Genomic DNA, 13,661 nt, shown 5'->3' with positions numbered 1-13,661 from the left:
TAGAATACAAAATATGAGTAACTGTATTCCGTTACAGTTACCGTTTAAAAAGGTGGTATTCAGAATACAGTTACTTTGTTGAAATAAATGGATTACACGGCGGTACTTCCCTGTTTCATATTGTCGCGGGTCAGGATTGTTTGGGTTTGTTTGACAGCTACGTAATGTTGTTCCAGGCGGCAGCGTTACGGTTGCCATGGTTACATGGTGACGCGCTCTCTCTCTGCGTGTTTCCTGGGTGAGAGAGCGCTTTTTTGTTGTTGTTGTTGTTGTGCTAAGCTAAAAGGCAGAATGCTACAGGCATGGCCCTAAAGAATGTAGCATCATGGGCAGTGTAGTCCGTGCTGCAGCGAGAATGGACTGCCATACACGTTATGTGTCTGTGAGTGAGGGAGGGAGAGAAAGGAAAAGTCCGAGCTGTCACGGAGCAAAAACGGGAGCTGGAAGCATGTAAATATAATAATAACCACTGCAGCCAAGAAGAGTGCCTGATGAGCCCAGCTGTAAGTAAGCTATTAAGACTGGACTGTACACTGTGTTCGTGTTTTCCTCCGGAAAAAATAAGTTCCGTTGGAGCAGCCTTTCAACGCCTCTCTCTGTCTCTGGCAAGCAAAGTTGACCCATCCAAAATTAATGAAATATTCAGTTGCAGAAAATTCCATAATTTGTCTTTTTTGGGGGGTTGGAATATGTTCAAAAACTAGATTTCTGCATTCTGTCACACACACACATAGCTATATCAACGGCTCTAAGTGCATTCATATGTTGAATAAAAAAGATTACATGTTAACATTTTGTCAGTACCCTTATTTCATTGTGTTACATTTCACCCCAGGATATGTTACAACTAACCCAGGCTATGGGGTTAATTGTAACATTTCACTCTTTGTGTTTGAGACCATACCATGCAATGAGTAATTGTGCTGCAGAGAAAATAGCTGTACTATTTAATAGCAGAGACATGTAAATACTTTGTATTACATTTTGAATCCACTACCTTAAAAGAGCTCCAATTTACAGACAGAAATGTCAAAAATGTTACAACTATCCCCGGTCTCCCCTACAGTCATGTGGTCTTAAATGGTCAAAGAAATGTAGCCATAAATTAATTTGAGAAGCACGAGAGGGAAAGCAATCATTCAGGTTAAGAGAAATGCTTTAAATTCCTTCCACATTTTAAGATACACAGACTGGGGATGTGTTTATTTTGATTTGTACTTAAGATCCCATTCATTCATTCTTTTTTTCATATAGCCTGTAATTTAGTAGTTAAAAACCTTAAATTAACCTTAATTCAAACATAAAGAGTAATGGTAAACGTAAATGTGGTCAGATGTGTGGTAAGTATATTAAAAAAATATGCACAAGATCATTTGCATGTTAAAAAGAAGCCAGATGGTGAAAATAAAAGACATTTTGTGCAAATATAAAAAGTGCAAGAGGTACAGAAAGCTGCACCACAGAGTAGGATACAAGATTCAGGAACAATAACACACACATGATTCTCCTGCAAGTTTCTTTCTGTTCAAAGGGAGTATTTTATCTAAACTTGGCACTAAAAGTAAGGAAATTATTTCTTGTAGTGATGCTTCTTGGCAATAAATCTTACACTGTTGGAAAGCCTGTTTATTTCCCCTTAAATGGTGCCACATTTGTAAGGAAAATGCATTTGTAGGTTGCGCCCATGAAAACTTGCCAGATCTTCTTTGCCAATGCCAAACAGCAGATTCTGTTACTGGCTGTTGTTTGGTGTTGTTTACTGGACTGGATAACTGAAATTTGAAGACGAAAAACAAATTGGCAATTTAATAATTTATTCTTTTAACAAAGAGTGGCCTCGGTAGTATTGCGTCACATTCTTCAACCAGCATTTGTCACAAGTAGGTAAATGTGATTGTGTTGGTCACTCTGGCATGAACATCATGTCCAAGCTGATCCCATAAGCAGGGTTGAGGTCAGGACTGCTGGCAGGTAATTCCATCCTCTCCATTTTTAAATTCTGGAGGTAGTCTCCAATAAACCCTGCTCTATGAGGTGAATGTGATCTTGGAAGATAGAGTTCAGTTCCAGACTGTGGAGATATGGGACTGTCACTGGTTGCAGAATCTCTGCACTGAGATTTCCTTCAATGATGACAAGGCTCGTTTTCCTAGTGAGGCAGATCCCTCCCCACACCATCACGTCTCCACCAAAAGCTGTTACTGTGTCAGTGCAGCAATCAGCATGGTGTTCTGTGTGTACTGCCGTAGACAGAATCTGCACAAATTATAACATAAAGTTTCTCCACATGTTCAGGTTCCAGTGCACATGTTGCAGACACCAGCACCTGACACTGAAGGGCAGTCATGGGAGGCCTCCTGTAGCCCAATGAGACTGGAGATCAGCTGTGTGCAGTGTGTTCTGGCTTGTCTGGGTAAAGAGCCCTCAGCCATATTATCCTGCAAATCTGTAGAAGACAGTTTACAGTTCCTAAGTGATGACACAGTGAGGAAACGGTCTTCCTGTGGCGTCTTCTTTTTCTTCTTGGGATGCCAATTTCGTGGCCTGTCTCTGACATCCGCCATTATATGGAACTTGGCTTTAAATTTGGAGATGGTACCAGGTTTCACACCAAACAATGCTGCAACTTTTGTGGAAAGGACCATATCCAGATCAGTCAAACATGGCATGCTTGGCACAGACACCAAAAGACCGCTGTAGCAGGGTCCATGCTCACAGTTGCTGTTCATCAGGCATACGATTGTAAGCACCTGGGGTACCACAACCTCAAAATAAGAGTCAACAGCAGAATAAGCTGTTTGGCATTGGCAGAAGAGATTTGGCAAGTTTCTCATGTGTTCCAACCAAATACTCAATCTGCTGTTCAACCTTCAAATGCATTTTTCCTTACAGATGTGGCACAGTTTATGGGGAAAGGCTTTCCAGCAGTGTAAGAAGCACTGTTATAATAAAAAAATCATTCCCTAAATACAAATTACTTAAATGAATGAAAAAGACATCTTCTTAAGAGAATTTTCTTAGAATGTGCAGACTACAGTAAAGTATTTCAATACAATGCAGTGCTGCCCTCTTGTGCTGAACGTTGAGGTTTAAGATGTAATTTGAGTACAAGAGTTTCACTTCTAGTGATTTTCTTTTTATTACTACTTAAAAGTTGTGTCTCGCCTTTGAAGTAATCTCCACATGAATAAATTCAGGTAATCTCTCCACAGGTTTTCCAGGACTCACTGAAACAGTATCTGCATGTGTCACAGCTGCCTTCACTGAGGTCTGCAACTCTCTTCTGCGTCTCGGGAAAATCTTTAACGACCGTTTCAGCTCGAACTGTGAAACCTGTCTCTCTGCACTGTTTGAGCATTTACGCAGGTGCGAGCCTGCCTGTGTGGTCCACAGTCTGAAGAAGAAAAATCCAACATTAGTGCACATTGGTTGTCATGGTGAAATCTTGCAACCCTGAGGAGGTGATGTAATCATCCACCAATCAACACAGAGATTTGTATAATATATTACTTCTTCAGGCCAAGTCTGGAAAACAGATCAGTCTGCAAGCTGAGATCCTGAGATCCCAGACAGAGTTTTGGAAAATTTGTTCAACAACTTAGATTTAAATGTATAAAATTTTAAAAAATCTGCAAGGAAACTGTTGGACATATTGGGATAAAATGAAATGAATAATAGTTGGACTACAGGGCTCTGCAACATGTAAAAAAAACCAAACAAAGATCTGAAAATTACTTAGACAAGACACAATGTAGAGGCAGGAAAGACAGAAAAAGGAGGATAGTGGGTTTAAAAATTTGGTTAGAAATATATATATAAAAAAAGAAAACCTGATTATAGGTCTGATTGATTATTGATTACCAGATTCAAATACTATCACTTGATTTGATGGATGTTATCACTGGTAATCAGCCCTATAGATATGAGTCAGAAGTGCCCACTTATTATATATCCATAAGTATACCTCTTCACAGTATGTTTAATAAAGCTATTAGCATAAAGGGGAACAGTATAGTTTTCCTTACAGTGTATTGTGTAATAACTCTGTATTCATTACTATTTTAATTATACACTCGCTGGCCACTCATTCACACAAATATCTACTTAGCCCATGCTGAATCAGATCATCATTACATCAGATCATCAGAATGGGGAAGAAGTTATTAAGGTGACTTTGACTGTTGCATGGTTGTTGGTGCCAGATGGATGATCTACTGGCAGTTTCCCCACACAACCGTCTGTAGAGTTTACAGTGAACGGTCCAAAACAGAGAAAATATCCAGTGAGTGGAAGTTTGGTGAAAATACCTGGTTGTTGCAGGAGGTCACTGGAGAATAGCCAGACTGCTTTGAGCAACGTATGCAGGTGCCACTCCCATCTCAATTTCTGCTGTGACATTTGGATGGTGGCATCAGAATTAGGCATAAACAACATTAAGCATGGATTCATCTTGCTTTATGTTAACAGTTTGGGCTGCTTATTTTATTTGCACTCTTTGTACCAACTAGGTGTTGTTTAAACAACACAGCCTTGTGACCTTAGGCGGGTGTGCAAACCCTGACAAATCGATATAAATATACCTAATTATCTGTGCCTTCCCTAACAAATTCGTTTTAATTATGTCCCACTATGACTTTTTAATGTTAACAGATGTCTGACTAGGCTGTGAAGAGATTGTATTAACTGGCAGCAGATGGTGCTATAGTGAAACAGAAATAGGATTTTAAAAGTTACAATTACAGCTGCTTTAAAGTTACTTTGTCTGATTCTTAAAAGGTTCACAAATGATGCTTTTGTGTCATTGATGTTTTATTTCTTTGTTGCAGCATGGGATACTTTCTTAAACATTCAGGGTATTTCCAGTTTCCCACATAGTACCTGTTATTTCCACACCCACTTCCAATTTCTTGAGCTTCAAAGAAAATAAAAAATAAAAAAGTAAAACCGAGATTTTTCCCATAACTCTCCAGAGCCACGCTCATGTCCCCGTGAGGTGATGCTTGCATGGGACACGTCCCCTCACGTCGCCCCTCTCCCAGTGCCAGCACTACTGGCTCTAATCCGCCGTGGCGTACCTGGCAGATCGCTCTGGCGACACCGGCGTTGTTGCAGCCTGGCCCGGCCCCACACACCCGCATCCCCTTTAATCCTAATGAACTGCCCCAAGGCCCCGGGGCCTGAAGGGAAGTAGGCCACTGGAGGTGAAGCAGAGTGAGTGAGTCTGTCACATCATTTCTACAACTATATATAAGCTGCTTTCTCTCAATCCTTTGTCACCTTCATTTTATTGTCTTCTTTTTTCTTGTGTCTTGATTTTAGTTGTAATAGTTCCTCTTCCTCTAGTTTTTGCTTTCTACACTGTGACCTCAGATGACCTTTATTTTCCCTACAAGGGTAAAAGTCACTGGGTGGAGAGAAGACTGCAGTGAAGCACATGAATGGAGAGCCTGGGGATAGCCTCCACTAGTTAGGGATTAAGTTGCTGCTATGTGGAGAAAGGCAGAGATATCACAGAGTTGCACAAATACTCATCAATTAACGGTGCTGCTTTCGGAAGGCAACAAACTTCATTGAATATTTCTAAGCTCTTGGAAACAAAAAGCTGAATGCATGTGCACATGAAAGGTGTTAGCATGACTGGACAGTTTACTGGCATGGATCGTTACCTGAACAAACCAACCAGATATGTGCCCAGGAACCTAAGGGAGCGTATCTTGCATCATGAATTTTATTATATAATATAATATGTGTGCAAAGGAGTGTCAGGTAGATCTGCAGGAAATGGTGGCTTTAGACAGGAATCAAGAGCTTCTCTTCATCTTGAGTATTAACTACATTTTCAGTTTTTATAGCACTACATTTGAGTTCTGCATAAATAGGTGAAAAACAACCGCAAAGAGATATAAAGTGACCAAGGAGAAACTAAAAATGATTGCAAAGTGTGTGTTCACGTGTGTCAGTGGATGAATGATGTGTCAGAAGGCTCTAAATGCTCACTTTGCAATTTTTTTCCACTCTTTGATCTGTATGATGTCAAAGACAGCAGATATCTTTAAGCGCTTGGTGACTCACTGGGTGTTTTGGCGTGGTTGCTGGCCTGCTCCCTTGGGGATTGTGGTCCAGGGTAGATTGGGCCTCTTCGTCGAGCAGTGGGACACCCAGGGCTCAAAGTATAGAAACTTGTTCCCACCACTTAAAATAAATAAATAAATAAACCTTCTAGGCAGAGCTAAATAAATTTTTTGAGTTGTTATCTCAAAATTGTGAGATACTAAGCCAAATCTTTTTCTTATGGATGGCAAAAAAAACCCAACCCAAAAACATTTTCATTGGAGGAAACAACCTTCCATACAAGATCACCACTTCATTAAAAACCAAACAAGCAACAGCCAATCAAAAAAAAGTTGGCTTAAATAGATGGTAGAGCTAACATGGCTACTTTCAGACAGAGCATGAACTTAGGGTTTGCACTTGGGCCCAGTCTATATAAAAACTGCAAGACTTCAATCGGACCACTAAAAGGCAGAAGTGCTTTGCCTTGTAGTTTAGTCTTCACTGTAGCCTGGTACAAAGTAACTGTCATGCAAGGGCACTGCTTCAGTGACCAAGTAGCCGCTTACTCAAAGAGCAGCATGACTGTGTTATCAGTGCTCGGTTCCATCTGTCTGTTTGCCCATCAGTCTCTTTGTTAGCAGTCCAGCCTCCACAGTTTTCAAGATATCATTTTCAAACTCTGTGTGATGCTAGATACTAATAAGAGCTCAAGTGGATTTAATTTTGGTGAAACTTGGGTCAAAGTCAAGATCATACCAAGTGGCGAAATTAATAAAAACTTAGAGAGAGCTGTATAACGCACTTAAAAAAAGAGCTTATAGAAGCCAATTCTGCTCCAATCATACTGTAAAGCTGCAAAAAACACAATTTTTGTATGTAATGCTTCAAGGTCAAATGACAGGGAAAAAGCTTTAGCTTTCACTGTTTTCCCCAAACTTTAAAGCAATACGTTAATCATTGTACATCAGTACAAATGAGCCATGAAAACAATCCAGATGTCATTATTGAGGATTTGCTGACATCAGCATAAAACATCAAAGTTTGAATATAACCCTTCGGGGGAAGTTGTGCTCTCCGAGTGCTCATTTTACTGGGATAAATAAGAGCATTTTTCCTATGCAGGTCTTGTCAGGTTGCATTCTCCTATGACTCTTACTCACTACACTGCAGCGACACTGTAGAGTAAGTTGACCTGCGTCTTGAACTCTGAGTGCAGCTGAAGCTTACTTTGTAGCACGTCCAGGGATCAGAAGTAGAGAGTACAAACCAGTATTTCTACTTCACCAATGTGAACTTCTAACATAGTGTTCCACCAAAGGCCCCTCGTCCACCAAGATGAAAGCTGCTGTTAATGGTGGCATCTTTACAAAGAATTGTCTTTGGTCAGTCACTGTGATGTCTCATGTTCTCCAACAAAGTCCTTAAAATTCCAGATTCCTGCCTTTAGAGTCGGAGAGTTGGGTTTTAAAGAATGCGGTGACTCTGGTTAATGAAGCCAAGCCACGGCTTCACTAATTAGTCAAGTCTTTGTCAGGTATTGGAAGCTTTGACTAACAGTGGATTCCAGCCATTAGGCTGGAATCCACTGTTAGGCAAAGCTGCCAAATACCTGATGGCTACCAATCATGCTCTGTCTTCATGGGAAAAATACCCACAATTTATTTTGCTGACTCGCATTCCCTCAATTAAGAGGGACAGTTGAGGGGCAGATCACTACAGAGCTGATTTTAGGTTAAATAAAGGGCATACCATGATCAAATATTTGCAATTCTTCAAGTTTTTTTTTTTAAAAATCCAAATGCATTAATAATGTCATGGTTAATGTTAGTAATGGAAGCATATGTGAACACTACATAGGTAATGTGTAGGTGTAAGGATGAGGAAGAAGAATCTGTTTCATAACATCACTACTCAGACATTTCTCAACAACAGTTGTCTCAAGGTGCTTACATTGTAACCCTACAATATTATATCTAAACACTCTTCAACACCTCATTCAAAGTCTGTACAAAAACATATAATGTTGTTTCTTGAAGGCTGAGATGCTGTTATGCATCACATGTTGGAGCAACGCTTCCACGTCTCACAGAGCGATACCAATTAAAAAATGCTGACGCAGTAGTGTGACACTCAAAGCAAAAATGTCTTTTGATCATCACAACAAAAGGCCAAAGCACTTGTATAATAGAATGGATGTCTTAGTGAGTGTGTCTGTGTGACCTTCAAAAAAACAAGGTGTTTGCAGTAGTCAGCCCCTTACGCAAATATTATAACCTCAAGATCGATATGATATGATCAAATCATAGTACTGTGCAAGCTGAGATATTTTTCTAGGAAAAGGTGCAGTGATTCTTTTGAAACATGCACAAACATACACAGAAATGCGGTATATAATATTTGGTATGAACACCTTTATTTTTAACACAGCCTTCAGTTTCTTTGGCAAGCTTTCATGAAATCTCCATAAGTAGTGCTCAGGAATAGTTCTCCAGGCTTCTTGAAGGACAATCAAAGCTCTTCTTTGGATGTTGGCTGTCTTTTGCTCTGTTCTCTGTCAAGTTAATCCCACAGTGCTTTAATAATGTTGAGGTCCAGGCTCTGGTGAGGCCAATCCATGACTGTTTCAACCATGTTTTATACTTTCTATGCTTATTAGCGTACCCCACTTTATTGATGCAGAAGGTATTTTGCTTATTCACTCTGTGCTTAAAAACAGAATAATAAAGTAACAGAACTCGAGCACAATCTTTTTTATTGGCCTGTACTGCACAGACACCAACTCTGCCATGTCCATTCAGTACAGATAACAATAGTGAGCTGCCTTTGTGGAGACACCTGCCAATGAAAAAGCTTTCACCCCACCATGACAATCATAATGTACTGTCCTAAAACAGGTATATAAAAAAGCTAAACACACAAAAAGTCCTAAACTAATGACTCAGGAAGTTAGGGTGAAACAGAAAGAAACTTACTGCTAACATTTGAAAGTTTTTGTGTGGTATAAAAAGTAACACTGGTGGACTTAAAGGGTTACTGCCATGCAGTTTTTGTTACTTTTAGACGGAGGAAGGCTAGCTGTTTATTGTACCAGTTATGCTAAGCTAAGCTAAAGGGCTGCACTAAAGGGCAAATATGAAAGCTACCAAAGTTAACTACTAATATAAGAACTAATAACTCAGAAAAATACTTTAATTTCCCAAAATGCTGAACTATTCGTGAGCCACATGCTTTAAACAGCCTGTTGTTTCGCCTCTAGCTTATTTATGATACATTTTTAAACGGTTTATCCCTCAATGTGTTTGACTTTTATTAGTAGTAACCAATTAGGAGTCTCCACAGCAGCATTTTCAGATGCATGCCTGCCCCTCTGTGCACTCGTGTGTGGGTGTTTTTTCCCCTCTCTGCCTGGTTTGGGATTTGCTGGTCGGTGACATGCCTCCCTCCGCCTGGCTCCTTATAGCCCCGCGGAGGTAGGAATCCCGGACGAGTGGTACGGACATCGCCGACGGAGACCGCAAACACGGAGCGGAGCGTTCCCCTTTAAACACGGTCTTATGACTACAGACCGCTTCAGACTGAACCAGAGGCTGACAGCCGAGAGCAGAAGAGGGGTTGTTCTACTGACAGGAAGCCGGGGGACAGTGACTGACGGCAGGAGACAGACAGGACACAGGTCCGCTCCAGAGGCTGAATGGTCGGTGTCCAGTCAGAGAGAACAGCTGGAGTTAAACGGAAACTACCTCACCTGTCTGCAGGTACGACACACAGCTGCACCGATAGTTATCATCACAACAGAAAATGATCATGTTAAATGCATTCAGTCCTCCAAAAGTGTACCTAAAAAAAATGCAGCACTGACATATTTTACCTTTACCTCTTGGAGAAAGATGCAATTCAACAACTTAATCTCCAAATAAAAGGGTAGTTCTAAATTTAAAATCTTACTTTTTATTTGAGAGAAATCTGCAGTATTAATCCTAAATTAACTAAACAGGGTTTCGTTATTATTTGTAGTCATGTATTGACATGTGAAGATCATTTTAATGTGGCAGCTTGCCAGAAACAGCTTTTCACTCAGGATAGGCCAAATCTGCTTACCCTTATATGGAGAAAGTACTACACTGAGCATCATGAAAAGGTAATATGGTCATTAAAGCTTCCCTTTTTGAGTGGTGCAGGTCTGCCTTGCTGTATGCCAGCTCTTCGTAGGCTGCCACATTTGATAACTGAGTGATCCACAAGCAGGATGCAGGGTTCCCAGCACGATCAGTGTGCGGATCCACCTGTCTGGGGTGGTTAGAGTGGTTAAAAATGTGTCCCACTCATTCGTATAAAACATAAAACCCTTAAATAGTTGCATGTTGTTTGATTTCATTGATGTATTGTTGTTGTTGTTTTTTTAATACTTTCTTTTTCATCTTCCAGGATTTTGTGTTTTCGGCCGCGTGTCGCTCCCTGTGGACACATCCTCTCGTGCAGCATTGAGGAGATGTGTCGGCTGCCGGTGGCCTCACTCATCATTTGCTTCTGGTTGGTGGAGAGAAGCTACTGCAACAGCAGCCTTCAGGACAGCATGAGGGAGCTGCACACCAGGTTCGCCATCAGCCTCTACCAGACTCTCACAGAGACGGAGAACAACTCCAACTTGATCGTGTCGCCAGTTAGTGTCTCCTTGTCTCTCGCGCTCCTGCAGCTTGGCGCCAGGGGCAACACACTTGCTCAGCTGGAGGGAACACTGGGCTACAATGTGAATGGTAGGTTTCTGATATTTCCTTTTTTTAACATTTTTAAATATAGGAATGGAAGTGCAAGTTTTTATTCAGGTGGCATTAGTGGCTCCTTATGCTGTGTGAAAGAGGCTGGAAGAGGGTGGCCCTCGGTGCTGTTGGTACCAGGTGGCGTGGAGCAGTGCTCCTGCTGCTGTTCGCCCTGCAGAGCATAGTGGTGTCTGGAGCCATAATACCTGCCTCTACACCAACTCTAATCTCATTAACGACTTCTTCAGCTCGGCCTTTGGGTCAAGAGGTTAGGTGTTTAATTTACAAACAAAATGAGAGTTACACCTGGTGATTTATCTCCAAGATACCACCTCTTCCTAGTTATGACTTTAGACTCTAATTTAGCTTCTATCGTGAAATAAAAACGATTTCAACGACACCGAAAGACATGGTCATCAAAAAATCCTGAATTGAAATCAGTGGCAGAATTCCAGGCAAAGAGCAAAGATAGCTGTAGATATAATCCCCAGAGGTGTGATTCTATACATGCATATCTTTATGCCATTGTGACCACTGCAGTGAAAGTTCATTAAAAGCTTCAGTAATAGGTGCACAAATAAGGCACTCGAGTTGCAAGATGTGATTCCATAAAGGTTTCTTTTCAGAGCAAGCACTGAAAAGCAGTGTTTGACTTGTGTATAGATCATTTTAACTAACTAACTAACTCCTCTGGCTGTAGTTGACAACAGCTGGGTAGAAAAAACATCTGTGTCTTCCTTTTCTGCAGATGCCCAGGTACAAGACTTCCTGTTGCACTCCCAGGCCAGCATGAACAACAACAGCCAGGGGATGTGGCTGCAGCAGACCTGCACATTATTCATCCAGAGCGGTGTCCAGCTCCTGCCTGGGTTCACACAGCTTGCATCAGAGTGGGCCAACAGCAGCGTGGTCCGAACCAACTTCAGCCAGCCCAATCAGACCCACAGCCAACTGGAGCGAGCGGGACACCAGCAAGGTAACAGAGCTCCACTAGGTATTACTCTTATGCTGACACTGATTAGGGTTGCATGGATCCCACAGTGGAATAAACACTGATGTGGAGCTTTTCAGAGTGCTTTGGTTTAATGCACTCCCTGTGCATTCCTGTTTCATTTGTGAAAGCATACTTAGATAAAGTCCTCTCACACTGACCACACAACAGCAAACTAAAACTCGACTTCACTGAGATGATGATAATCTGTTTCTGCTGAGCAAAGGCTTCCCAATATGTTGGCAATAAAAACATAAGAGAGATATTATTTTAGCTTGTGGCGTTCCTCTGCCCCCTGGTGTTAGAAAATATATTAAAGCAGTGTTAATTGCAATTTTCAAAGCAGTGGTTTCTTTGGAACCCTTATGAGAAAAAAACATGAATTTCTAACCCATTTTCAAACATTTCTACAGATTGTGTTATCTGCTACGTGGCCTGTAGGTCAGGTGGTCTGTACATTGACCTTCCGTTGTGGGTTTCAGATGAATCGTGGCATCTCCTGGCAGGAAGCGTCAGCGGTGAGCTGTCAGGCTCGGGCGAGGCCCAAGCAGAGGCTCTGTGGTGGGGACACCGGCCGCAGGTGGCCCTGGTCAACACAGTGGCCTTCAAGGGCGTCTGGCAGAAGCAGTTCATGTTCACCAACACCCAGAATCTGCCCTTTGTGCTCTCAGATGGGAATGTGATCAAGGTGCCCATGATGTATCAGGCTGCAGAGGTTAGCTTTGGTAAGATGCGATGTTTCACTGACACTTAAAGGCTTCAGATCCCACCCACTCTCTTATCTACCCACCCTGTTTCCAGGTGCAGACGCATTTAAAAGCTAAACCTTAATGAGGTGCTAATATATCAGTGCTTTGTTTACAACTGGTTCCCATGTGGTCTGCTGATAGAAATGTAAAAAAGTGCTGTTGCTGCGATAATTTTAATTGTATCTAAGACAAAAACACCACTGCAGTTTGGTGAAATTCATCTTAAAAGTCCCCTCAGGGGTTTACTGATGACCAAACTTCTTTTAACATTTAGGAATCTTAAATTATTTACGCTTGCATCGCAGTCCCGATCATCATTTGGATTGCATGTTTCATGCTTTGCCCCTTATCTGTTTTCATGAGAACCTTTTGGATCATGTGTATTTTAAAGGAAGTGAAGAACTTTGAACCATTTCTTCATCATCAAAAAATCATTTGCTATCATAGCACTCAACCCTTCAGATTGGATATATTTAATACAAGCTTTAGTTCAAAACTAAAAGGGGTTTATTTCTATGTATGTGTATGTTTACAATATTATAAGCTTACATAAATACAGGTTTGTAGACCCAGCACAGCAGCCACAAGAAGGAGCTAAACAAAGCATGTAATGACCAAAAGATCTGATGGAAACTGTAAACTAAACACTTGAACTTGTTCACCTGTCTGGCAGGTCAATTCAGGACAGCGTCAGAACAGCGCTACACCGTGTTGCAGCTGCCATACCTGGGCCGCTCCCTGAGTCTGCAGGTGGTCCTTCCTAGTGACAGGAAGACTCCGCTGTCCTCCCTCGAGGCCCAGCTCACTGCACGCCAGCTGGCATCCTGGGACGGCGGCCTGCGGAGAACCAAAATGGACATCTTCCTGCCGAGGTGCAGCGGATTACAGACTTTTGTGCTTGAAAACCATCTTTAGGTTTAGTTTAGAAAAAACGAGAAATAAAACAGCAAATTACATAGTCTCCGTCTGGTATTTGCAGATTTAAAATGCAGAACAAATTCAACCTGAGGTCGGTGCTCCCTGCTCTGGGCGTCAGTGACGCCTTTAACCCAACGGCAGCTGACTTCACTGGAATATCAGGTCAGCTTGTACGTTCAAAATACCTGTTTC

General features: G+C 41.5%; 1 protein-coding gene across 5 annotated transcripts in view; it reads left to right on the top strand.

Annotated features, from left to right (window-relative positions):
- The first annotated feature begins 452 nt into the window (after nucleotides 1-452).
- The window catches only part of serpine3 (serpin peptidase inhibitor, clade E (nexin, plasminogen activator inhibitor type 1), member 3), a 15,242-nt gene continuing 2,033 nt past the window's right edge, over nucleotides 453-13,661 (top strand). The window contains exons 1-9 of one of the 5 annotated variants that reach the window (XM_025903500.1): nucleotides 453-503; nucleotides 3,213-3,366; nucleotides 4,971-5,211; nucleotides 9,515-9,809; nucleotides 10,480-10,808; nucleotides 11,560-11,787; nucleotides 12,285-12,527; nucleotides 13,225-13,423; nucleotides 13,531-13,631. In XM_025903500.1, coding sequence (XP_025759285.1) covers nucleotides 10,544-10,808; nucleotides 11,560-11,787; nucleotides 12,285-12,527; nucleotides 13,225-13,423; nucleotides 13,531-13,631 — 1,036 coding nt within the window. In that variant the 5' untranslated portion in view covers nucleotides 453-503; nucleotides 3,213-3,366; nucleotides 4,971-5,211; nucleotides 9,515-9,809; nucleotides 10,480-10,543. The other 4 variants (XM_025903499.1, XM_025903497.1, XM_025903498.1 and 1 more) reach the window with 4 other exon arrangements.

The sequence above is a fragment of the Oreochromis niloticus genome, linkage group LG16, assembly GCF_001858045.2.
Source record: "Oreochromis niloticus isolate F11D_XX linkage group LG16, O_niloticus_UMD_NMBU, whole genome shotgun sequence".
Classification (NCBI taxonomy): Eukaryota; Metazoa; Chordata; class Actinopteri; order Cichliformes; family Cichlidae; genus Oreochromis; species Oreochromis niloticus.
This window is presented reverse-complemented; position numbering and strand designations above follow the sequence as displayed.